Source organism: Pipra filicauda, unplaced genomic scaffold (assembly GCF_003945595.2).
Source record: "Pipra filicauda isolate LSUMZ 115617 unplaced genomic scaffold, ASM394559v2 scaffold15_size4787011_pilon, whole genome shotgun sequence".
Taxonomy (NCBI): domain Eukaryota; kingdom Metazoa; phylum Chordata; class Aves; order Passeriformes; family Pipridae; genus Pipra; species Pipra filicauda.
The window spans coordinates 3,564,653-3,592,333 of NW_024104096.1; the positions used below are offsets into that span (position 1 = coordinate 3,564,653).

The 27,681-nt window shown below is 37.1% G+C and overlaps 1 protein-coding gene across 2 annotated transcripts in view; it reads left to right on the forward strand.

Annotated features, from left to right (window-relative positions):
* ADK (adenosine kinase) overlaps positions 1 to 27,681 on the forward strand; it is a 277,270-nt gene that overhangs the window by 31,428 nt on the left and 218,161 nt on the right. For both annotated transcript variants that reach the window (XM_027739901.2, XM_027739902.2), the window contains exon 3: positions 2,622 to 2,675. In XM_027739901.2, coding sequence (XP_027595702.1) covers positions 2,622 to 2,675 — 54 coding nt within the window. The remainder of the gene's footprint in view (positions 1 to 2,621; positions 2,676 to 27,681) is intronic.

Below are 27,681 nucleotides of genomic sequence, written 5' to 3' on the forward strand. Positions count from 1 at the left end.
GTGTTGTTAACTCCTAAAGTGTTTTTTTTGTAGAGGAGTTCTTCCAAAGACCCAACTGGTGCTTATCAATCTTGCCTACGAACCACATGTTGGCAAAATATTATGTAAGCTGTTCACTGTGCTAGTTCCACATTTACATTTATTAAATAGTTCAGCAGCTGTGTATGGAAATATAATATGCATCTTAATGCATAAAGTACTGATAAAATTTTGAACTCTACAAGCATGTCCCTTTGTGGCAAGTATTCTTTCACAACTTGCTATCAAAGCGATGTCTTTAGGGGTCAAAGAAGAATATTTTAAAAATGCCATTTTCGTGGTAAGAGAAGGGGGTGATGGTGAAAAAGATTAGGTAAGATAAGGTTCACCAAAGGAACTATTCTGCAAACTTTGAGGGTAGCAACTGTGTCCCTCCCAGCCCCTCTGTGGTATGTCAGTAATACACCCGAAAAGCTCACATCTGTTAAACAGCGTTCCCGTTATGTTACATGATTTCTGTAGTAAGTGACTTATTAGTCTGAGTAAGTAGTGATGGGTTTTATTTGGTTGGGATTTTTTTCCCCTTTCTAAGTAACTATGGGGGTAAAACTGTCGTTAAAAAAAATAATGAAGTAACAAGAAATGTGGAAGCTTTAAAAAGCTCAAGTGTATATATATTATTTCTATATCCTCTGTATGCAGTTGAAGCTGAAGTAGTTTGATTTCTGGTGGAGGAAAAGCACGCTGTGTTATTTTTAGTGAAGAATGTCTGTGACTTTATGTGAGTGTATTTGTTAATGTGGAAAATGATCTCCATTTACAAAATGGATTGCGTGTTAGTGTATCGGTCTATGACAGAGACGTTTTTGGAACAAATGACCTGATTTCATTTTAAGTAAGATGGCAAGTTTCATAGGTAAATGTAGTGTCCTTTCACTTCTGAAAGATGTTTCTTTTAGAATTTTTTGTTAGCTCTTTGTTTTTTCTCTGATACCTAAGTATTTGCTATCAGTAAAATGCTTATTAAGACATGACAAATGGAGATACCAGGGAGGTGTAGCAGCATTATGAAGAGTCTGGTGTTGGGCTAGACCCTTTTTCGTGAAAGAAAAAGAGCCTGGTACTGTTCATTACAGAAAACATTAATTTGGAAGTAATGTAGGATCATAACAGTTAAAAATTGTGGCTTAAAGACTAATAGGATGGTATGAAAAAAACTGGGCGATTGAAGAAATGGCCTGAATCTGTTTGTTATTGAACGGTGTGTTACAGTCCAGTGTGCTTACTGTAAGAGTCAAATGTGAGCCCTGCATTTGGAAGGAGAATGTGGATGAACCGCATTGTATCCTGATTAGAAGTGTCTACGTGAAGGATTTTGCAGCAAAGTGGATAAATGTGTGGAAGTCAGCTTGATGCTGTGGCAAATAACCTAAGGCAGTCTCTGCATGTGTGTACAGGAAAAATGAGTCAGTCAGTGTTTGAATGCAGCCAGCACTAATGAGCTTGAGAATGTGTCCAGGGTCGATGCTTGCATTTTAAATGGATGCTAAAAATATGAGTTTCCGAGAGTATCATTAGAAAATACTGTAAGGAATAGGGAAGGTATATTTTATCTGTTTATTACAAACAAAGATCAATTTGCAAGATAGCTGAGTGTAGTTGGTCGGTGACCGGAATCTTTCCGCAGGAGGAATAATTTACAGTTCTGCAGTTGACTGGAGGAAGGATCAAAAACAAAGGGCAAAGGGACAGTGGGAACTTTGTGCAATGTGAGCAGTTAGCTGTTTGCAGTTATCCAGTGGACACTTGACTTTTACCTTACATTATGAATGACTATTTTACAAACCAATCAACCAAAAAAACCCACCAAATACAAGAGAAAAAAAGCAAACCTCGCAGAACACCACAGCAATTCGGTTTGTGGGATATGCTGAGATGGCAGAAGATTTTGCTCTGAGGTAGAACAAAAGTGAGGTCATTTCTTGAAGGTTTTCTGAAGTGAGTGACAGTGCAGCCTGCAGCATGGCTGGCAGTAGCCTGTGCTGGCAGAAACTGCCTTCCTTTTTCCCTCTGATCAGGCAGTGTAGGCAACCTGTTCTGTTAAATCCCCTTTTAGGTTGAGCTAGCAAAGAAAGTTTCATTCTCTTAAGAACTCGCTTTCATTGGAAGTTGCCTGTATGGACTGCAGAAGTTTTCCTCAATAGAACCTGTTTTTAAAGTATATTTTTTTTCTACAGAATTATGTTAGTATTTATTATAATAGTTTTATTTGGTATAGAGAGAAACATTACAGACAGATTGACTGTTCACACTGGCGTTTTGTCAGATCCAAATTCTAAGATCAGTGTACCGTTTATGGTATGAAGTGCAATGGTTTTTGATATATAGTCAACCGAAGTATCCAGTTTGAAGTATCCAGAGTTTGAAGCCACGATACAACCCAAAATTTTGTGTGATGTTAAGTTTAATTTGAAAAACATGTAATAAATTTTTTAGAAAACTTTTTAACTGTCTTTGCAACACCTGAGGTATCTGAATCAACAAATGTTGCGTAGTTTAATAATTTAAAACTATAAAACTACATTTTCTGGCTATATTCTCGCATGAGTAACTGCTTTGTCTTTTTTTTTTTTCCTCCTAAGGTATGGGCTGAAGCCAAACGACCAAATTTTGGCAGAGGAGAAGCACAAAGAACTGTAAGCTCTTTTATGGTGATATACATGCATGTTATGTATTTACTTTTTTATGTACATACATATCTTAAATACCTGAAGCAAACATTTTGTGTTTTTATAAATGCCTTCTGCTCTTGAGTGTTGTCTGCTGTAAATTGCACAACTTGTCTGAAAACTAATTGTTGCAAAAAGAGATTTAAAAATCTTTTTGCATTAATTTGTTTTAAACATTCTTTTATTAACTGCAGTTGGTACACATGCAGTTTAAATGGCCATGTTCATCCTAGGTCATATTTTATGTATGACAGTGATTACATTAACAGCTCCTGCCTGCCTGCAGTATGTCTGTGTAAAGTGAAATGTTTGTTTCTGTTTGATGGAAATGAAAAGGAAGATTGTTGTTTTTTTTTTCAGGTTCAATGTTGACTCATTATTTTAATTTACTTACTCATGTGATGTGATATGGCCATTCCCACCTTCACAAATTCTCATTAACACAGTGGGGCTGTGGTGTGGAAGAGTCACAAGCGTCACCAGGAGGAGTCACCTGTCATTTATATTGAAATTTTGCTTGTTTTGGCTAATCTGATTTTGTAGCCTAAAACCTGTTATTCCTGGGGATAAAATATGATCCACTGAATTCTTTGTCTTGAAGGAGAAGCAGCTGTAAGGATCCTAATCAAACATTGACTGCAATGACATATTCAGCTATTTTGCTCCATCATTAAAGGCATGTCCAAACCAAAGAAGCTTGAAGTTCAAATTTATTTTGATTTTTATATAGTCTTCCATGTTCAGGCAAATTAACCTTAATTTTGGCACACTAGATGCTAAAATACAAAAGCTCTACAACTGAGCTGAAAGCCAGTAATGGGTAAGTGTATATTTGGAAAATGCAAAGTAAAAAGACTGGTAGGTGTTGGCTGCATATGTCACTTGTATGTGTAAGCATTCTGGTTACATGAAGGCAATACTATAATACTTTCTATTTCAGAATTTAGCTTCAAAATTCTCCTGTTCTTAAAGCTCTCAATTATGTGAAGTAATTGGCTCTTTTATTGCTGCTGTTTTAAATTCCTGCACGTTACTACCATTGGCCAAAGACCTGTACTTGGTGCATAAACTCCAGTTTTCTTCTTGCCCCAGTCGCTCACTGATGTTCTATGTGAATATGCTCTTTGCCATTCCTCAAATCTGTATTATGTAACTGGTTTTGGGGGTTTTTTTGAAGATAGTTGATCTGAAAGACAGAAACTGCTTCACTTGTCACCCCTCACGTAATGTTATTCAGTATTGTCTCCATGATGACTAGTGGAGTGTTTGTGTAAAAGTCTTATTACTAAATTAGATACAGATTTTTAGGATTACTTTCATATTTCTTACTTTCAGGATAGCAGTAGCAGGGAATTTGATCCCTTTTGTGTTAGTCTTTCTGCTTAGATATAAGAAAACCACCTTTTTTTCTTTTCTATTTTAAACTTTACATTCTTGCACATAACTGTTTCTGTTATTACACTAGCATTATTTTGCGTTATTTCGTGGTACACCCAAAAGACTTAAGCAGTTTATCCATGTGTAAGATGAGGTAAGTGTTTCAGGTGAATTAATATTTATAGCTGTCAGGTTTTCCCATGTTAAAAGTTTGGATGTTTCTGAGTAAGGTCATTGATTTCAAACAGTAAAAATGTATTCTGGTAACGAAGATTTAATTCCTTTGGAAAAGATTTTTTTTTTTCTAAAAGCCTTAGAATTACTAGCCAAATAAAACATCCAGAGGATGGAAAAAGACATTTAACTTAAGTTAGTACATCATGGTAATGTACCTATGACGTTAAAACTGCTTGAGCTGCAGGCAAAAGACAGGCAACAGCAGTTGCCTTTGATCATTAGGTAAGGTTGGGTTTATGTAGAGCACAGTCTCTAATGATAGAGCACTTGTGGACAGCATAATTATGATGAACCCATTAACCCATTTTACAGGAAATAAGCTAGAAGTATTGAAAGTACTAGCATGGTGAGGGGTTAAACACAAGTTAAATCTGTATCTTGGACAGTACCAGTTGTACTGTGTGCACAAGCTTTATTTACACAATAGAAACTGATTAAACTGAACCTTTGGATGGCAGGTATTTCATTGGAAGTACTTAAATCTTCTTCGAGCTGTTTAAGTATATTGCATATTAGTTGATTGCACATTACTTATTGATATGTTTACAGCAGGGGGGTTGAAGTCATTCGATGAGTTCTTTTTTATTCAATTTGTATAATAAAGAAGTCTTCAGTAAAACTCAGGAAGATTTACACGAATCAGCTGCAAGTGAAACCTTTCTTTGGTGTTTCGTTGTTCGCACTGCAGTAGCTCCTGAGATGATTTATGTGCTGTTGGGTATAATGGAAGAGTTTGAACATGCTTTTGCCATTGATCTTGTCATCTTGAATGTCACTGGATACTTGACCGGGGAAAAACTCTCATAGGTCAGTGTCATGTTGTTTTAGGAGAGACCTTTGGAACTTTTCTAATGCGCTGTGTGCTCTTCTTGTTAGACCACGTGAACACTGTGGTACAGAACAGATTGCACACTGCTGAACCTTGGAGCACTTTCAGTCCTTCAAGCTAAACTCTCGGATGCAACTTACAGATGAGTTGTTAGATAATGATGATTTTCTGGTATTTAAATAGGCTTTCATATTTAAAAGAAATGCTAGTTCTAGGGAAATGTGGGAGACAAGTTACCACTGGGGTAATCGTTGCTGATTGGTTATAAACTTATTTTTAGGTTCAGTGCCCTTATAACTAAGGTGTTCTCCTGAACCCGTCCCAATGTTTTTAAGTCAAATGGAAAGTAATTCTTTACATATTACTGTTCAGTGACAAAATCCTTCTATGTAAAATAATTTATCTTCCAGTCTTTGAAATGTCAGCAGCTTTTCCATTGTCTTGCTTAGTAGTAAAGACGACCTCTTTAGGCATTCTTCATCTAGAAATATCACAGTGATTTATCTGACTGTCAGATGTCCTGCAGTTTCTCAGGGATCACATCTGTGAAGCAGTTCTTCATAAAAATGTAAATTTTGTTCAGTAATGAATGCCTTATCTCCAAAGGTAACTGGGCCAGCTATACCCTGAATTGGCTTGATCCTTTTGTCCTTGAATCTTAGTTATCTAGAGAGATAAGTACAGCCACTAAGACTGGAGTTGGTTTACAAGCATGGCACATGCTTAACTTCTATTTTAAGAGCTAAGGTATGAAAGATCTTTTTTTTCCTGCTTCCAGTTCACTTTGACTGTAGCAGCCTTTTAATTTGTCTTTTCATGTAGTGTACACTTCTTTTATCTTAAAGGAATTTGTTAGCACTAAAGCTGTAAGTTGGTGCATATATACATTCTGTTCAGAATTCAGCTGGAAATATCTACCCCCCCAAACCCCAGTCAACTTCTGAATGCATGTCATGGAAGGTGGAGGGTACTGTCCTGTTTCCATGTAAAATTAGCAGATTAGTTAAAGCAGATCAAACCAAGCATGCCCGTGTTGCAGTGAATCAAATGAGCAATCATACTTGTTTTCACTGGCAAGTTTGTTATTCTGCAGCAAGAATAACAAAAAATGGGGGAACAGTATTATCTTCAGTTTGCACAGGAGTTTTACAAGGTAAGTGTGCATTTGTGGCTGAAGAGATTCCCTGGAGGTGTTTTCCACCTCCCCCAACCCAACTAATTCCCTGTAACTTCGAGGAGAGGGGAAAAAAAAATACATCCTGCAAGACTGCTGAGGAAACTTGGACATAATAAGGTTGGTGAGGACTTAATATTGCATATATTTTTTCTCTTTCTGAGAATAATAAATAAACATAACCTCTGAGAAAAATGGAAATATTTCTCCTGACCCTTTGTATGGTCCTTTTACAAGCATTGTTCCTATTTTTATTTTTCCCAATTGTACTGAATGGCTTTAACTGAAGGTCATATTAACCAAGAATAGACTTTGGGGGGGAGCTGTTGCCTGGGCTGATTTTCTTTTTATTTTTTACTATGGTTTCACATCAGAAGTTTTTTAGGAGAATAAATTTCAGCTAGCTGCAGCAAGCGATGGGGTGTGATCTAAGTTGTCTCGATATTAAAGTAAAAACATTTGATTTGTTTACCTGATGCACAAGACAAAGTCCATCTTCACTGTGTGGAGTAGTGTTGGCAGAGGTGTTGGGATTTTTTACTAATATTGTCTTTTAGTAAAGTATGGGCTGTTAGCAAAATTTTGGCAGTTTGACTAGCTTGTATGAATAGGAGACTAAAATATATTCTTTGTGAGTTTTAAAAGCATTGTTTGGAGTTTAGTGGTACCACTGAGTCTGTAAGCAATGCTTCAGGACACTTGTTTTAGTGCAGCTTTGACTGCTGGTTGTACAATTTTATAAACTGTTTTGTTTAAGCAGTTTGGACCATGATGCAGCGCTTTTTTGGAAGTTAGTTGAAGGAGAAAGTAGGAAATGTGGTACCTGCGTTGTGTTTCTGATTTCATAAGGCATTTTTTTACAGAAAGAAAGGCTGTGAAGTGAGAAAGAAGACAAATACAATCTTTCTTTCTCTTCAGTCAGCCTTTTGATGTTTTGGTCAGAAGGGAGAGTGGAAGTGTTGCTCTGCTGCAAGTTAACTGAGAGGGATTTATTTAGGTATTTCATTCTTAGCTGCATAGTTGCTATTTTTCGTTGTGAAATTGCACAAGGGAGAGAGGGACTCAAACTTGAGAAGCTGTTTGGGTGACTGATGGAGTTTTGAATTACCTGTAACATCTGCCTGGGAGTGGGGTGGTGGTGTGGGAGTGTTGTGTGTGTATTGTCTGGTTTTGCTCAGTCAATATGTGAGTGAGTACTGGAAGGGTCAATCTTGGAGTCATAGTAGGGACATTTAGGGATTAGAAAAGGGCCTCTGTGATGCTTGGGAAAGAGTAGAGAAATCTATAGAAGGGTTTTAGAAGTAGTCTGGGTATGTTAGAGAGCTAGAGGATGAGAGGGATTAGAACCTCTTCGAGGGAATGTTGTAGTGGACTTTCCTTGTATTTGGGGGCAGTGGGATTACCCTGTTAGTCACTGTCTATCACAGTGCTTTAATACAAAAGCTGAGGGACTCGACCCCAAGCCCAGTTACGCTGCAGCCGTGTGCCATCGATGGTTCAGCTCGCAGTGAGAGAGCCGTGAATGCTGGGGACACAAAGGGGTGCCCCTGTCTGTCTGACGCTGTTGGAAACAGCCAAGCTGAGTGTTTTATGCCACTAGAGGGAGTAGTTTATCTTCAGTAACACCTGGAAAAATCCTTCCCTGTGTGTTTGCTTTAGGATTTGGTGTCTTGTTGGTGTGTAGTCTCTCCAAAATACTTTTGGTCTTTATCCACTGTTACCCCCAAATCTAAAAAAGAGGGTAGAAAACTGTTGGGGGGAGAGGGGAAGAGAAATATCAATTTTTTGTTGGCCTACTCAACATATTCTGACAATATAGATGATTTATATGGTTGAGGTCATACATGAAACTGTCACAGATACCTGTTTAAGTTGTTGAATTACTTTATGTCATATACATAACTTATAATTACATTTTAATGGATTAATATATATTATTAAATGTGATTTGGCAATGAATTTATTTGGAAAACTGCTATGACAATAACAAGGTGCCCAGCTTCATGAAAAAATTTACCAACTTTCAACTTCACACAACTTCTCGATTTCTTCCTCATTTTTTTTAGAGCGGTATCAGACTGGCCTGTTTCCTGGTGTAGAGGTTTGTATGAAAACTTCCATAAAAATTGTTACTGTAGAATCAATACTCGTGTTTACAAAATTGACTGTTTTTAGAATTGCTACAAATAAAACTCTTAAACTTCTCTTTTTATTGAATAAATAATAATATGGAATAATCAGTCTCTTAAATTGCCACCTTCTCCCAAAGCAAACAAAATTCTGTGGTATATTGACACTGATTGTTCCATGACATGTAGTCAAGCACTTCTTTAATTCAACTTCCATTAAATGCTTGGGAATTCTGTAGAGTAAGAATCTGGATTATATGGTGTAGAGATTTTAAAAACATGTAAATGTAATGAATGAGCTTGATGGTTGAGAACTCTGTGCTGATCTGGAATGTTTTAATCCCGTTCTTTGGGTGGTTGGCTCCCTCTGTAGAAACTACTTTAAATTGCACTTTCATTTCTCTAGAATTGTTTTATCACTTCTGTGATTGATATGTATATATAAAGGCTTGACGCAGATGTACTAAAAGAATGATTTAGGGTTAGCTACAGAATTCCTATTAAAGATTCCTCCCTCTATATTTTTTCCCTCATTTTTCTGCCTGCCCACCCTTCACTCAATTCTTTTGAATTACAGCACCAATGAAAATTAGCATTACAGAAATCAGCTCAGGAAATTCTTGGTAACAGCCAATCCTGCATAAAATTTCTAGAAATTAAGGTTCTAGATTAGAGCAGAAATACTTTTTCCTTCTTGATGAAGCAGTCTTTACATCTGCCTAAATTTAAAATGAAAAATTGCAAGTGTTAGTTATATTGTATAATTTTATTTTGCATCCTGCTGTTGAAAATATGAAATAAATTATATGCACATTAAACATGTGGGTGGTAAACATATTGAATCAGTATTTTAAAATTGTGCTTATGTATCAATACAGTATTTTAATTGAGCCTCCTCCCTCTGTTGGTGTTACTTTGTGTGTGTAGTATATTAAAGCACAACTTCGCTTTGTAGCCTTACAGGCTACAAATATCCTTTAGAATATCCTTTATTGTTAAGCAGCTCTTGGAAATTAGTGTCAGTTCATTCTTGTATGACACAGTGCTTATTTGATGTAAAATAGAAGAAAACTTCTGATAATTGCTATGGTTGGCAGATAAGAACAAGGCTTATGTTCCTCCAGAGAGCTTGGTTTTGTAGCCTGAGATGCTTATCTGAGACTGTTGTGTGATACAACACTTCCATGATAGTGGGAAAGAGGAGAGCTGGAGGGGAAGGGGAAGGATGGATGTGAAAGCCAATGGAGAATCCAAAATATTTTGTATATATCACACATGAGAATCTAAAAACAAAGGGTCTAAAAACAGCTGCTAAAGTACTGAAACCTAATTTGCTTAAATCAAGCTGTGGAAGTTCCCAGTGTAAGACGCGTTGTTCTTCTCAATCTCATATATTGATTTTTCTTCTCTTACCTCCAGTAGAGGTTTTTCAAGTACTTGTGTCATCTGCTTTGGTTACCGTCACCAGTTGAAATCTCGGACTCCAGTGTTCAAGTGTTCTAAACTGCTGTGCAGCGTTTCAGCTCGCCCCTCACCCAGCGTTCCTAGGAAAGGCGTCACAAACAACACGGAACAGTTACACCCTCTTATCCCCCTAGGCTTCATTTGCAATCCATGACGTTTGAGCAGTCACTGAAACATGATTGTCCAGAAGGAGACTTTTTCCTTTACCACTTCTCTTGGCACTTGTCTTAATTTACAGCAAGTTCAAAAATGGTGTGAAACGATAGTGTTAACCGGGGTTTAACTTCATTGACTCCTAGTAGGCACATAGTGCTAGTACAGTAGTCACAAGACTGTGTGCAACCACTGACATGTTTGAAGACTGGGTTTTGAATAGGCAGACTGAGTTTTCCATAGAGCTGCATGTTTCTGTTGCTGTAGTGCATTCTTTCAGATAGGGAATGGGGTGAGTACTTAGAAGGAGATGCAGTCGTATGCTGCAGAGCACGCAAAATCTTCTGGGATCTCTGCTTTTTAGTTTAGGTAGCTGGAAAGGTTTCTGCATCTTTATTGCACAGAAGTGCACAGTTTAGAATTGGACAAGATCTGTCTTGAGAGTATTATTTTTTGTGTTATGCACTGTAGCAGTAACTTGAGATTTTTCTAAAATTTAGAGATGATCAGTTGTTCGTTTTAATAGTTTAGAAGATACATGGTGTGTCTTTGGGTCTCTTAGAGAATGTACTAAAGATACTGCTGTGGGATGGTTTTGAGCTGTCAGAGTAATTACTTCAAGCTGGAAGATACACTGCAAGAGCTGCATATTCTGAGAGAGAGAATGAGAGTTTAACATAACAGGGGATTTTTATTTCATTCTTTTACTGTATTTCTCAGATGCATTTAGCTCTCAGTCCTCTGGAGATAGCACTAGAATCAGAATAAAAGCTAATACCTGCCCAGGCATTTAATGAAATTACATTAATTAAGTATAATGTACGTGGAGGAGAACCTTCTGATAATCTTCTGTTGGCAGATCCCGTTTTAATTCTGGTTTTGCTGCTATTTTAGTGCCACAACAGCAAAGCTGTTGCAGTTGAGGCGCTGTTTGAAAGCCCCAGCAAAGGGACGTGTGGTCAGTGCTGGGTGTGCCACGAGGTGGTGCTTTGTGCAGGAGCCAGTTCGGTGGCAGCTCAGTGATGCCTACAGGGAGCCGTGTAAAGTGTCTAAAGCTTGTAACCACTTGAAAGTACTTAGCAGTGCACTGTTATCTTGCTGTTTAAATAACATAAATATTTAAAATAAAATAAAAATTTAAATAATATTATTAATATGTTTTTGTTTAAAAGCTTGATGTGAGACTTACCACTTTCCTCAAGGCTATTTAAAAAGCAAAAATAAGAAATATGTATTTCATGTGTGTGTACAGTTTGAGTTTGAGATGAGAAACACCCGAGCAAAGTGGGGGGTCGTGTGTGGGATTTTTGTAGTGCAGACCACAAACATCTTTCGTGTTCAAATTGTTATGTTAACAGATTATGTTATAAGAGGTGAAGTTGCAAAATCCAGAGCTACAGGTTAATTATCTCTTCTCTAAGCTCAGTTTTGTTTTGTGTTTTATTGTTTTAGTTTTGTTTTTTAACATGTTGCTGGTATGCTTATCTAAATCAATAATCTGGTCAATGCCAAAGAAAGTAAAAATAGTCATTACTAGTTTTTTTGATGGTCCTAAGACTAGATGGAGAATTTAAACTTTCAATATTTTTGCATTCTAATGAAAAAAATCCACTCTTAGAGAATGTACGTGACAACTGAATTTTCAAATGCAGACATATTTCATTTGATTTTTGAATAGCTTCCAGCTTCTGTGAAGTCTTAGGATTTTAAAAATAGAACTTACTGCTTGATGGCACCTGTGTGTGCACGTTCTGTTTAAATTAATAAAGTATGTGTATTTATTTTGTATTGTTTCTTCATAGTTCCATCAGAGACACAGTCAGCATATAATGCCACTATTTTTCCTGAATAATCAGGTAAAGAACTGTGTTGTAGCACAGTCCATGTTCTCTGACATTTGTGTGTATTTTTCAAGGAATAACATGGTATATATTTTTTCTATGCTGGGACTTCAATTTTCTCATTTAAAATCTTTTTTTTTTTAGTGAGACTGTTTACAATTGAATTGCCAGAGAAGTTCAACTGATGTTCTGCTTGTTAAGCTATTGTAAAAAAAGGCAGAATCACATCAGCTATTCCATTTCCAAAATAGTTAATGCGATATGTCTCTCTTCACTAGTTTAAAAGTATCCTCATCTAGAGATGTAAGCACCACAAATAAAACATAAAATAAGCTGTATAGTTTATCAGCAACTGAAAGAATAGATAAGTCTCTGTTGTTCATTCAGTCTTTTCTGAGTTAAACCTAACCCCAAGAGTACCAATTAGTGCTCAGTATAGTGAATTCTGCTATTTTAAAGGTGATCATCTATCAGTGCAGATTAAATGGCTTGTGTGAAAATAATTTAGTGGCTGTCCATTAATTGCCTTTCCTTTCATAAAAGTGTAGAAAGAGACCTCAAGAGATCATTTAGTTTCATTCCCCTAATCCAGCTAGAGATGCATCTTTGTCATTCCTGGCAGATGTTTCTGTAGCCTCCTCTAAAGGTCTTTGGAAATTGGAAGATGTCATGTGGAGACAGTGCGGTCTTACTACATAATCTGTAATGGTGTGCTGCTTTGTTCCCACTGAAAAGTTTGCTTGCAGGATGAAGCACAAAACTATTGCCCCCAAGTCAGCTAATCAGTGGAGAAAGAGCAGTGCAGAGGGAGTCTGATAGATTACAGAATGCGTAGGAACGGGATAGGGGAAAAAAGGCAGTGGTTCAAAACTGGGGAGCCAGAACAATGCACGACAAGGCTGTGTGCAAAGAGAACAGGCATATTTCTCTTTGCTGGGGTAAGGCTCTGTGCTCCTGTGCACCCATTCACCCGTACAGGCAAAAACACAGAGCAGGCAGAGTAGCCTGTAGTGTGAACAAAACATCGAGACTTAAACCGTTTTAGTAGGGTGATAGAAGAGATCACTTGTAGTTAACTCTCTGATTAAATCAGGACATCTAGAAGCCCCTGCTTAGCACTGTGAGTATATGTGTCCAGTATGGATGTGCAGTTTTACATTTGCAGGGCGATAAGTTTGTTTTGCTTTCCTGCTGCTCATGAATAGTATTGAAAACTTGCCAGGAAGTATCTTCTGATCTACGTACTTATGTGGCTCAATAATCATTGTATCATGTAATCATCTCTCAGACATGTAAATTGATTTGTACTCGAAGCTTTGTACTAGATAAGATTGTAATTTTCTGGATCTGTGGCCAAAGCAAACAGGGAATGTAGCTGGCTCTGAATTGCTTGGGAAACTTGCTGCAGATTGAGAAGCTGTGTGCCTGAAGGATGGAGCCATCTGCTCCTTCTGAAGGGCGGCTCCTGCCCTGGTGCTGCTGTGACTGGGTGCGATCAGATGACCTTGCTTTACAAGAAGTGGAAACAGCGACTGACACGCTGCGGCTTCTGTCCCCACACCAGTGATCACAGATGGAGTGCAGCTGCTGCAAGGGGTTCACTGGTACCTTCTGGTCACAGGAGTCAGCTGGTGCAGTTGCAGCTGCAGATGCCCGTGTCTGTGCTGAGCAGCTGAAACACAGGCATTGTACAGGCTGGTGCAGGAGTGTGTGGGACGGATGGAGAGAAACTCCCTGTGCCAGTTAAGCATCTTACCCACCCTGCACCCAGCAAGTGTGTCCTGGCCTGGCCTTGTCTCTTTAGCTGATGTAGCTGGCTCTGATTGTGAGGGGAGTAACAACAGAGCTACAGACAGTGATAATGTAAAGGTATTAATTAATTTCAATTTCTTATTTCTAATATCTGCTTTAAAATGCCTGAATACACACAGATTTAGGTCAGCAGGATGTGTGCAGGTCTAGAATTGGACTATCAAAGATAGGAAGACAGAATCACAATCTTCCACTGTGTGAGAAAAAGTATTTTGGGAAATGCAGTATTAGTGCAAAAATATGTTGACTGCTTTAAGTTTAAAGTGAATATTGAAACAAGATATGCAACTACAGTAGTTAACACTGTGCTTTTAAGTTGTAGTGAGAAGTTATCTTACAGATTTGGTGAAAACCGAGATCGGCTACTGCAAAGTGCTCCTGAACTAACTTAAAGAACTTTATTGTAAAGTAGGTGATCTCAATCTAACATTTCTAGCATTCAGCAGCAGTGATACATGACTGTATGCACCAGTGACTAAGCCCACTGTTCCCATCTGTTGACATCATCCTGCACAGATTTCTTGAATTGTAACAAAAAAAAGTTCTAGTTAAAATTCCAGCAGCAATTATGAGGATGTTTAGAAACAGCGCTTTGTTAAAACCTCACAGTGTGTCAATATCCCACTTCACAATAAAGAGAAAATTGTGCTGTCACAGTTCCCCAAATACGTGTTAGTGGTTGATATAATTTATGGGAAACTTTCCTAAGCTGGAAGGATGTGCCTGTGTCAAGGTTTGGACACTGAACTGTTAAACTCTGTGACTGCTCGTTTACTGTCTCTACTCTGAGAAAAACACCCTGCAAATGTCTTTAGTACCAGTACTTTATTTCTCTATTCCTGCTGTACTGGTTATTTCAGATGGCAATTACTGTACAGCAGCCTTTTTCCCCTTTATTTTCTTTCTGTTGGCTCTCATACAGTAAGGAGTAAAGGTCACCATTCTGGTACACAAAAATGTAAAATACTCGATTTTCTAAGGAAGTAGGACATCAACTAAGTGAATAGAAGGGAAAAACTTAACTGAATATGATTAAAAATACTAGAGGGAGGAACAAGCAGGCCTAAAATACACAGAGTAGAGTTGTTTGGATCTGTTTTGGGGGGCTGAGGGAGGTGGGCCAGTGTTTTAGAGTTGTCTTTTTGGTTTTTTGGGTTTTTTTAAACATATGTACTAAGAAGACCCTGAATAATTTTCTACTTAAAAAAAAAAAAAAGGAGCAACCTAGTTCAGGTGAATAGTATATTCAACCTTCAGTGAATATATTAGAAGATTTCAGCATTGGAATAAACTTGCATTACTGATCTTGTAATATTTACAAGTTGCACAGCCTTATATTTGTTACTTTGTGCAGTATTGTTTTCACATAATTATTTGTATGTGCAGTTTCTCTTTTCAAAACTCTTTGCTGATACTGCATTTTCCACCAAGATCCCTATATTCTTGGGATACTGGCTGCTCAAAAAAATTATTAGAAGTGGAAGTACCATGCTTATCTGTTTTACAGTTGCTCCAGCTGGATCACTCCAAGTGATGTGTGTGATGAGCATCTTAAAGGGAGGATATTGCCACTGGATGGTGCTATTGTTATGTTATTCAACTTACATTCTGTGATAATGTGGACAGCATGAAATCTCCACCCCTGTCCTCATGGAAGATTTTGTAAAGATCTGCTGCAGGAAAATCCTGTGTATACAGGTCACAGTACCGAAAGTCCAATAGTCATCCATAACCTGTGCCTTCATGAAGGTTGGGCAAAGGTAATTCTGTCTGGTGTGATCTGTATTTGAGCTTGGCAGATGAACGTTTAATACAAGTTTGGATGAGAGCCTGCTGTTTGGTAATACAGCTGTTTTTATTGAAGGTGATATTCTTGAGGAATGGGACACATTTGAGCCAATCAGCTCTGCGAGATCTGCATATTCATAATACATCTAATTATCCAGAAAGAGATGCTGAGTTACTGAAATTGTCACTTTGAACGGTTTCCTAACGAGGGGACTGTCTTTTAAAACGGCAGGGGTTACATAGTTAGCTACCTATTACATTACAAAAAAAAAAGTTTTGACTGTTTTATGCAAATATACTGCATTACCTTGTATAAATGAGAAGGTAAATCAGCTTTTGAAAGCCCTTCATGTTTTTTTGAGGGTGAAGAAAATGAATTCTTCTTACAAATTTGCATTTCAAGAAGTAAATAACTGCTTGAAAAGGTGTGCCTTCTTTTAAAGATTGCAGTTTGATAAGCTAGAGATTTGAGCGTTAAAATGGCTTTAGAAATTTTTGAAATTCATCTTGGAATATGCTATGAACAATTGGAAATATACTCCAATTTTCTTATAAGCTGGTTTTAAAATGATTTATTTTTTTGTACTTGCACTCTTTCCCTCTTCCATTTTCATTCACGTATTTAGATATGTCTGGAGCAATTGGAGTAAATTTTTTTAAGAGACGTGGGAGAGGAGAGGAAGGGGAAAAAAATCCCAAGAAACTAAGAAAACTGTTGCTGTTGTCAGTCCTGACTTCAGAAGGAATTATGAGATTTGGCAAGACATGATCTTGTGTATTTGTAGCCTGTCTCTTTTGCCAATTGAGCTGTCCTGTGTCTGTCTGTCTGTCTTCTAGTAGCTCTAAAGTTTAGAGGACAATATCAGAACCATGTTTGACAGGGCAGAGAAAATGTGTAGGATAAGAAGTTACTGAATGTCTCAACCAGGTTAGTGGCTTGATAAAGAGAGTTGCATTGAGGGAAGGGTGAGTAGAACATACATTATTTGCTCCCAGCAGCACCATGCCTGATGGGCTGGAGCAGCCTCTGGGTACTACCCAGCCGACCATGATGCAGGGAACCACACATCAGCAAGTCCTCCCTTTTCCTCATCCAAACAGCTGGATTGGAGGAGGTGGGAGAAGAATGAGGGTGAGAGGGTACTGTGAAGGGATTTCAGGAACATGACAGAGAAGACTGTTGGTATAGGAAATACAGAATATGGATTGTTAAGAAACCAGGCTTCTTTATCAGAAGCAGTTTCACCTTCAGCAGGTATATCTTTCACAGGCTGCTTCTTAGATATGCTCATTACTAATTGAAATTAGAAGCTGTTTACTTGTTCCATCTGCACCTGGAAGACCTTAGTTTGTTTATGCTACATCTCTCCTGGAGTTCTAATTCTCATTTTTGTATTTGAATTTTCTAATATAAAAGTAGCTAGCTTATTTTTTTCCCCCCTATTTTTAAATTTATTTTTTTTGTCAGACAGCCTGTTCCAAAGTCTCTGTTCTAACAGGCATAGATTTCAGTCTACCTCTATTGGTGCAGTTATTTCATATGCTTAATTTTTCTCCTTTCTGTCTTAAGCCATTAACTCTTTTACTGTGTTTATTTTACTTGCTGTTGTAGCTGTTAGCCCTATCTAGCATAGACATAGTTGATGGCAACTCAAACTTTTGAGATAACGGTCAGTATCCAGTCATACAAAGCAATGCTATGTATCTTGAGTTCTCTGAGAGAAGGCAATTCTCTTCTTGGAGCTCTGATCAAGAGCAGGGTTGGGATAAGACAGGATGAAGTCAGACTGTGAGGAGCTGACCTGAAGTGCAAACAAATTATTTCTGGGAGAAGTCTCAGAAACTAATCAGAGGCTTAGGGATATGGTGCAGTACTGTTGGGTCTAACTGGAGATGCTTGGGGTCAGGAGGGGAGCCAGAGAAGATTCAGGGAATCCCTGCTGGAAACTGAAGTGCAGGAGTCTGACAGGAAGTTGGCTGGTGTACTTCGGAGCTTCGTGTGAGGATTTTTACAACAGTAGTGAGTGGTATTGATCTTATCCTTGGAGTGTCTGTTGGGCTGAAGGCCGTGGGTTGTACTTACTTGCAACAGACTATCTATGTATAAATGTTTCAGGTGGTAGCAGTGGGAAAGAGATCCAAAGTATTAGGCTAAGTATGTCTAGGGCATTATCTAAAGGGATTATGAATTAATGGATCCGTTTCTCTTGCACTGAGGGTTGAGAAGATGAAGAGATTTCGTTCTAGTTGAAAATCCTCTTTGTTATGTTGAAGTATTTTTAATAGAATATGTAATTCTTCACACTTAGTACAAGCAAATGGATAGCTAGATCTTGGTTTTTTGTTCTTTTATTTCTACTCAGCTGAAGTTTCTTAAAATCCCTTGGTATTTGAAAAGACCTAAAATGCTTAAAAGTAAGTGAAGATCTTAATTAATGATAACCTTATTGCATCTAAAGGCTCAGCCGCATAAGCTGGATGTCTCCTTTTAGTGTGATATATTTTTATTTCTTCATCTTTTGAATAGCTGAAGATAGTGTGTTTGTCAGAAATTAAAAATGGAAAAATAACCTGTGCATTCTTCTTTTGTGTCCCTCTTCCTGGCATAAACTGAGATCATCTGCAAGATCAAATATCTGCAAGAATCTGTGTTCTTGTAACTGAAAGTCCGCTGTAGATGTTTATTGGACAGGGTCACGTCTCTCTGAGTTATTAATGAAATTTGATTAATGTATTTTATTATTTCACTGATTATGCCTTATTTTACATCTTTTTGTATGGTCACTATAAAATAATATGTCACTTAATAGTGGGGGAAAAAAGCTGACATTACGTATCTCTCTAGGTTTTTTCAAATTCTTCATGGTTTTACTACAGGCTCAAAAGTGAACAGACCCATACAAAAAAGTTTCAATAATTGGAATGAATTTCTGAATCACTGTAGTTAGGTACATGATTCCAGATACACCTCAGTTTTTCAGGGTTTTTCTTCTTGTTTGTTGGGTCTGAATGTGAAGGAGTGATTCTGTTCTAGTATGTGACTGCTGCTATGCCCTCTGGCTTCTGTATGAAATAGTGAAGCAAAATGATCTGTTGTTTGAACGAGTATGAAACCCTAGGTACGTTCCCACATGGAAGTCTCATGTTCAGTGTGTCATAGGTCTGTCTCGCTTAAATTCTTATTATTAGAAATTCATTTTCTGAGTGTAATGAAGTAACACATCACAAACTCATGTTTTAGTCAGTGTGATTGTGAATATAGATCGGGTGTTCAACAACCAAGATGTAATAGTAAAATGTCCTTTATAATGTACAGTAGTCATGATAGATTTTGTAAAACAGATATTGTTTGAGAGCATCCAGCTTAATTTGATAAATAATTCTTTAAAGATACCATCTATTCAGGCCTCATGTTTTTGGGTCCAGTACCTTCATAGTGTAGATTCGTGAATCTTCACTGATTATTGAAAGTCCCTTCTCCAACTTTTTTCCAGTTTTCAATTTATTTCAACTTTTCTTTCCCAACTATCATTTCTTTGTTTTTTACCCCGTTCCAGTCTCTTATGTGACAGTTAGAACTCAGGGTTGTGCATGAATGCCCTGTGTCACCTTTTACACATTCTTTGTGTCTTGGGATACTATTCAAAAGCTCTAACTTGGAAGAGTAAGAATCCTTAGTAGATGCATTTTAAGGAAAAGTGGCCTGTTATGATGCTCCTCTGATTTTTTGTGGTAATATATCTTGATTTCTTCCTCATCTGTTCTCCATATACCAGTTGTGTTAAATCTGTAAGCTGGCTTTCATTTCTTACCTTGTTGTTCCACTCTTTCTGAAAGATGGGATGCTGAAGTTGTCCTGTTTCAGTAATGCTGTGACTGCTCCTGTCTGTGGGAGCTCTGCCTTTCACTGTGGGGAGACACGTGCACAAGTAGAAGAGGAGTGTGAAAATCCTGGCGTTCTCCCAGGAACAGCTTGCCTCTTCTGCTGTAAAAACTTCAGTGTTAAAGATGTTGTCCCAGACTTGACAACAGCCTTGATAGGGAGAAAATGCAGAGTGTTAGAGAGTGGTTTTTAGTATAGAAGAGAAGCCAAGCAAGATTAAACCAATCTGGGAGTTTAAGGCATGCAAACTGATCATCAAAAGATGAAGCATGCTGAAATTGCTAAGCTGGTTGGATGAAGGAATGAAAATCCTGCAAGCAGTAACTCAACAATAATGAAACAAATTATTCTTATTTTTTCAGTCCTTAATAAACGGAGACAGGGGAAGGCACATACAGATGTTAAATTTTGCATTAAACCCTCAAAGACACAATGAGAGGGAACAGAGTAGGTAATTTTCTCATATTACATTGTAACTTGTCTCTCAGTACTTGGCATTATTTGAAATAACTTCGTTGAAGTGGGTGAACTTTGATCCTAATGAAGAACATTTGATCACATTAAGTGCAGACTTCAACTGGTGTTTATCCTGAAGAAATGTTTGCAAGTATTGTATGTATATCTAAAATTAGTATATTTAGTGTATTTTATCCTGATATGCAAATTTCTGTGTTTACTGCTTTCCAAATCGTGCTCGATTTTTCAGTTTCTCTTAGCAGAAAGAAGAATTCATATAGACTTGCTTTTTCTTCCTGCTCTTTCATCGTGCAAATACAGGTTTGGAATGAGGCTGTATAGGCTTGGCCTTGAAGGATGCAAAGTACTGTTAGCCTAATGCCTTCTGGTGCTGATAGAGTGGAAATCATTTACTCCAAGTATATCATACCTTGGGGGCAGACCCTGCTATAGCCTTAGCTCCTCTGTGTACTTTGCAGTGGAAAGGTGATTATGACTGCTTTTGGGAGAGGAGAGTAAGTGTCGAGGTTGTCTGAGGTGTACTGCTACCTGTAATACAGTAGGTTACTACAGCTCTGGAAATCAGACCTGTTGATGTAAATGCTTTTTTTTTTGGGGGGGGGTGGGAGTGGTGGTGGTTTGGTGGGAGGTTGTTTGTTTGTTTGTTTTGTGTGTTTTGATTGTTGTTTTTTTTTTTCAAGTGTGGTTTGTTTTGTTGGGTTTTTTGTTTAAGTAGACTTGGTTGTCCAAGTCAGTGCTAATACATAAATAAAGGGTGCTTAAATAGGCTAACTTATTGGAATTACATACAGGAATAGTAGTTGGGAAGATGGATGTTATGTATAATCCTAAGAACACAGCAGGGAATTAGCCTTTGAGAAAAAACCCTTAGCTAATCTGAATGCTGTCTGGGCAGATTGAGCTAATGTTTTCTGTAGATGCATTGATTTTAGTGTCTAGTTTGGGTTTCCTCTACTTCTGAATTGAATCTTCCATCTGTCCCCACTTATTGTACTTGACTTCCCATTGTAGAGTGGTCTCTGAGCACATAAACTGAATTCTTTTTGAGCTAAACAAAAAAGGCAGTGTGTTCCAGGAGCATGCCTTATCTGCCCCAGCAGCTGTGAACTCAGGCTACTGGAGTAGGCAAGAGCCAATCTGAAGCTGCCCTGAAATACCTGTACAGTGCTTGCCCACTCCTAACATCAGCTAATTGTCTGGCTCTATCATGGCTCCATATATAGGAGCTTTAAATGATTTTTAGTCCTAGGACTGCTTGGGACAATGCACTGTCCACTGAGATATCTGCATGGGTACCCTGGCATAGGTGAACCTTTCAAATGTGGGTCTGCTGCTGCTGAGCTCACAGTCGTTAATGTATCTGAAACTTTTCTATTCTTTGAAGAATAAAGAAGTGAAGACATGGTGAAGAGCTCACCGCTGTTCTTGGAAAAGAATAACGACCAATGAGGGATTTAAAGATGAGAGAAGAATTAGGACTGGACTTGAATGCATGAACTGGCTGTTAGTAATGCTTGTTAGTTCAGGGATGTTTTCATACAGTTAAGATTTTACAAAAGTTTGGTCTTCATAAGCTGGATCTGGCGTACTAGTAGCTGACTGCTCCCCTTTTTGTGGTTCAAGATAAGTTCTACTTTTAGCCTTAGCACAAACTGTCTTAGTAGAGACTTTAATATCACTGCAAGATTTTTTTGGTATCAGTTGTATTTTTAATTTCATTTGCAATACTTAGATGTCAGAGTAATTGCTGCTCGCCAAATCATTTAAGTAAAACAAAGCTCATAGATATTAAATAGAAGTAGAACATGGAAAAAAATGTTGGGAGTAGCAAAAGAAAGAAATGGAATAGTTGTGTGTTTGTACCACCCAAGTTGTGAGTGAAATAAGCAGTGGGAATTGTCACCCTCCACTCTTGACATACATGAGAGAAAGTGATGTGAGTTTAACAGAAGGGAGGAGGAAGTTGTTTGATGATGCATCTATTGTCCTCTCTGAGGTTCACATTTTATTTTCATTTCCTTGTTATTTACTTAGAAGCCTGTTAATTCATCCTCAACTTTCTTGTACTGATAGACTACTAACCTGTTTCTTAGGGTTTGGTTTTTTCGACTTCTGTTTTGAAGTTAGACTGGAGCATCTGGACTGGGGCCTGATTCTCCAGTGTATAGGATTTGAAATATTTTGAATGACTGTTCCTCAGCCTGAAATGGTTTTGGGTTTTTTGTACATCTGCCATACCTTGAGTTATCAGTGAGCTGGAATTTCTGGTGAGTGTTGTTGTCATATCACTGTTGAGGGAGAGAAAGAGAGATCAGTTCTATTCTTAAACTTTACCAACAGGTATCAAATTGTCAGTAGGCCAAGCATGAAAAAACTGACCTACTTCTGTGGATGAGAGAGGCTTGATAGCATGTTTGAATTACTGTGGGGAAGAGCAGCACTTTGACCTGCATGTGGGTTGACTTTCAAAGGGTTTTGGAGGTAGAGGAATGTGTCGTCTTGTTGGTTTGTTTGGGTTCTTTTTTCTTAATCTTTATAGCTGAGCGTTCTTAACTTGTTTGAATTCCTATGATAGTCATGGTGTGGTCGTTGTAAAATTCATTTGTTAGCCTTTCAGAGGAAGGACGTGCATGCTTATTGTAAATTACATGCATCAAATTGATTTGAAATTGGACCATTAGTTACATTGATTTAAAGTGCCAGAAAATTGATCTAAATTTCATAATTTAAGAATGGAACTAGTTTCTTTTACTTATGGAAGGATGATTTATTTAGAGACCAACTGGAGCATGAGTACTTGTATAATAAAGTAGATAATGGAGAGGCAGCAGTGCCGGCAAAGAAGTAAAAGGGCTCACAGTTTATTCAGAAAATAATTTCATTGTAACCTATTAAAAATCAAACATACCTGAATATTTCTGGATTTCTTGTTAAAATGTGTTTCCACATAGTGTCACATTTTTAACAAATGCATTTCTTTCCTTTCCCTTTTTAGTATGCTTTGAAGATTTGGTTGGCAAGCATTGTGTCTATTTAATAAAACCATCTAAATAAAAGGCTTTTTCAATAGTAATGAATAAGATGCTCTACTAGCATAATAGATTCAGATGCTCTTTAGGAAAATTCAGAAGTTAAGTGTATTGGAAAGTTTGAAAAGGTGTCAGATACTGAAATTACCCTGAGAAGCAACAGTTGGAGGAGTGTGAAAGTAAAATTTGAACTCTGTTTTTGTTTCTAAACTCTTGCATGTTGTGGTACTGCTCTGGATAAACTGTTAATCCTGTGGGTAGCTTTGTGGAGCCAGCAAACACAGTTTGGCCACGTTGAAATGGGCGCTGTTTGTGTTTTGAATGAAGCAAAGTGAACTTGCACAAAGGTGGAGTGTAACAGTGTGAAAGCGATGTAAACAGCAGAGTACCGAGTGTAGGTGACACTGACAAGTGCTGGTATGTTATAGAAAATTTTTAACCACTTGAGGCAGTTAATTCTGTGTCCTCACATAATGAATTAATAGCAGGAAGCATTTTCATTCATTCCTGTAAATCGTGATCTCTGATCCACAGGGTCCTCTTAAACTTTAAAGGTTTTTTTTTTCGTACAGCTGAATTTGAATGTCTTGGTACGGAGCTTTTTCCATTTGTCTTAGATTTTGGTGTTTCATTTTACCAAAGTCATTTGGCTAATTCATTATTATCTTAAACAGAAAACTGATTTTGTGTTTGTTTAGTGTGAATGGATTTGCTGAAAATTCTCGTAAGGATGCAAAAAGTAAATCAGAACATTATGATCAATTGTGATTATTCCTGTTGAGTTTCATTATAGTCTTAATATCTTGTATATACAGAGAGCAACACTGGTGCTGAGCTGTGTGAATAAATAATGTGTGATTAGATTAACTGTAAGCCTATAAAAATGTTTAGGAGGGACCAATACTGAGTTTGAGAGCAGGGGTGGGGAAAAAAAGGGGGTTTTGTGCCTTACTGTGTTCAGGTTATTGAGGCTAAGTACATTGAGAATCCAATAATATGTGTGGTTTATCAGACAAGTCATGGCAGTTCTAAACCTGAAACAGTTTTTGAAATAGATTATGATGCATTAATTTTAACTTTTCCAAGCTGAGTTCAGCAAATGTAATGAAAGAGATTTATAAAAGCAAGTGAAAATGGAAGGCATAGCAGTAGATATAGAGATATTGAATTTATTTCTGTTAATAGAAAAATGTTGTAATTATCAATTATAGTAAGCAAGTCAGTTATATTAATCTGTTTGCTTAAATGTGATGTTTGTTTCGATTCTTTGAGAAAGATGGCAAGTATTGAAATAAAATAGTGGTAAGATGTTTTAATTTTGGTTGTGAATAAAGCAAGCGTTAGGAGACAGGGAGTGAAGAGAGCCAATGATTAAAGCTTTAATTAAAATTATTAAAGCTTTTTGACTCTTCTTTTTTGTTAACTTACAATAAAAAAGCATTGCAGTTTACCTTTTCAAATAATTTTTTATGTTTATCTGCAAAGTTACTCAATGGCTGTTTCACTTTCCCTGTTTGGTATTCATTTAAATATATAAGAAAATTATTTTTAAAAATAAAATGTTTCTACTTGTTGGTAGATCTGTTAACAGCCAAGAAGGTAAAACTTACTTAAAGATTTTGTTTATGTAGTAAATGCATCTTTAAAAAAATTGCATTCTAAGTTGCCCTGTAAGTAGAACCATTAGTAATGAGCATCATAGAGGGACCTGACAAAGTATGAATTATTCACTGGTAGATTATTATATCTTTGTTGTTAGCATGCAAGATAATGAACATAATTACTATGGCAGTGTACTCAGGGGAATGTGCAGTTCTTCCCTCTATCTACCCTGGAGTTACCATCCAAAGGAGTATTAAGCAAATATGGATGAGGACTGGTGGCTGAGTTGCTGCTGCTTATTTCCCTCTGCTGCTTAGTAAGTGCATATGCTTTGTACACTTTAACATTAGAGGTGTTTGGGGTTTTTTGGGGTGGGGGTTTTTTTGTTTGTTTTTAATTTTTGAGAGTAATAATCATCCTCCTGTTCTCAGTCTGGCAGTTTTGTGTACTGACTAAAAGGATTTGATGTTTAATTGTAGCAGCTTTATAGATGTACCCTCTTCTATTAGAAGAGTCTGTTATAGTAAATTAGTATGAACAGTCTAATTGCTTAGGAAATCCAGGGTAAAAGGTTAATCAGCAATTTAACTTTCTTTAAAAGACTTAGCTTGTTATGATTTACATGTCTTAAAGAACTTTGCCAGGCATTAGTTTGTACGCTTCTCTAATCTGTGAGGCTGCCCACCTGATCTTAAGTTAAGCTTTCTTGGTGAACCAGTTTTCTGGTTTAGATTATGATAACATAAATTATCTGTAATAAGCCATCCTAATTAATGTTGGTAAATCTACAGCTCTGCTCCAATTACACACTAATCAATTATACACTAATTTAATTCTACTTAGCTTGATACAGTGCATCATTAATCAGGTTCAGATTTAATACAACAGATTTACTGTATTAGCCAAAAAATTGGTGCACTTAAGGAGAGGGAAATAAAGGAAGTCACTAGGCCAAACAGTGTACATAAATACTTTCTTATCAATAATGTGTTACAGAAGATTTCGTTTTTCCTAGGGGAAGAATAACTGAAACTAGTTCTTTCTTTTTGAACAGATTATTCTTACAAGCTGAAACCATTGATAATATAATACATTTAAGCAGATCATGGTGGTCGTTCTGAATGCTATACCTAATTATCTAATATAGGCAATTGCCTCAGTTCTGATGTTATTTAAATGATTAGTTACAAATTAAATATATAAATTCTGCTTGGACTTTTAAAGGCTTTACCCACCTATAATTCTTCGTAGGAGTTTAACATATCTGCTGTCCTTACTGGTGAGAGAGTTCCCTGTGAAAAAGGCTGTCTGCATGCTCTCTTTTCCCTCTCCCTTCACAAGGCCTAGGAACGACTGAAATCTGCCACCTGGAGAACCTCTAAAAGTTTGAGTTGCAGGATGCAGTTACTTTGAAAAGTACAGATGCCACACAGAGCTAATATGGTTTCCAAAAGAGCTCCTAAATAAAGACATTAAACAGACAAATAGAAAATTCTTAAAAATACAAGAGAGAACCTAGCCAACAAAAGAAAACACGGTCTGCAGATGAGATCGTGTAAAAACCCCCATTCCTCTCAGAAATAGTTTAGTGTAACTAAGAAAAGGTTGCAGGGGAATAAGGGACTTGAACAGTTATTTCATAAAATAAAATACTAGGTAGAAACTAAATTGAGTAATAAATGAAGTTAAATTTTCTTACTCAGAGGAAAGTATGATAAGTTCTTGAAAACAGGAACAAGGGAACACATGGATAATGATTGCTATCCTCGGGCCTGCTCTTATGGATGATATGCGTCTTTGCAAAGAAAGGGATCTGAAAAAGTACTGGTTTTGATTCTGCCTGTTTAGGTACAAAAAAAATCATGACCAGGATTTGTTTTCTTCTGCTGTATAAGCTCTTGGTCTGTCCATGTTCAAGGTTTCTGCTGATAAAATACATATATGAAATTCTTAGATCCAGACGGTTTGCAGTAAGGGCTTGGGAAAATACAGTTATTTGTCTTCCAGAATCTTAATTTGAGATTTGTGTGTGATGCTTTGATTGTCATTGCCATTGCATTTGCAATACTGTCCTAAAACTCCAAGTCATGTTAAGATAATCATGTGTTCAGGTGATCAGCAGCTTCAGTTCATTTTTCCAGGAGATTTGCAGGTCAGCCATTTAGAGCCCTTCAATTTGCAAAGACTTGATTTAGCTTAATGATCTTTGCCAGACGAGCTTGATTTCTCTGTTGTAGGATCTAAAACTGAACCAATGAGGCAAAAAAAGGTCTTTGAAACTTCTCTGGATATTAAATACTTCATGTCTTCAGGATGTGTCTTTGTCCAGTGATATATTGTATTTACATTTTGGGGAAATACTTCTCCTTTCTACAAGTTAAGCTAACAAATGTGCAGTTAAATATCAGTTCCAATAACAATGTGATGATTGTATGTGAAACAGAAGAGTTTACTTTTGGGAGTATTTTTAGTGTGAATGTGCCTAATTGTCTCTGAAAGTGATGTAAAGTAATCTGCCTTGGTTTATGTTAAAAGTGACAATCAGCATTTGTACAGGCAGTTATTGTCATCTCCACTAAGGTGGCAGTAACTGTCAACTGTGTGATTGTCTTAAATTCTTCAGTCTTGATAACAAGTGGACATCTCCATGCCGATGGTTTTTTGATAATATGATCATACACTGTTTTTTATGGAGAATTGTTCAGAGCACAATATGAAATGGGTGGTAATTCTGTAATGAAAAGATGTCCTTGTGCATAGAACATCATACGCTGTGGAAGATGGGATATGTGAATACGAATGATAAGAGAGAGAGTGAAAAGTGAGGATGTGGTTCCTTTACAGCAGAACTGAAGAATCTCCTGGAAGGTGCATTTCTGGTCTTCTCTGTAACTTTTCTAATTTTCACACGTGATTTTTTTTTTTCTCTTTTCTGAGGGTCTGACTTGTGATCTTAACGTGCTGAGTACATACATACATACAACTATAACGAGATGAGTGGAAATTATACTTCAAATATATTAGGTACTAAATAAACCTGAATGCAGAGAAAAACAGGTCCTAAGTCTAAAATGTTGAGTACTCAAAATTATTTTTTTTTTCCTTGTGCTCCCACAGAAAGAGGATGATTATACCTTTAATCTCAGTAGAATCCTATGTGAATATATTTGTTTATACT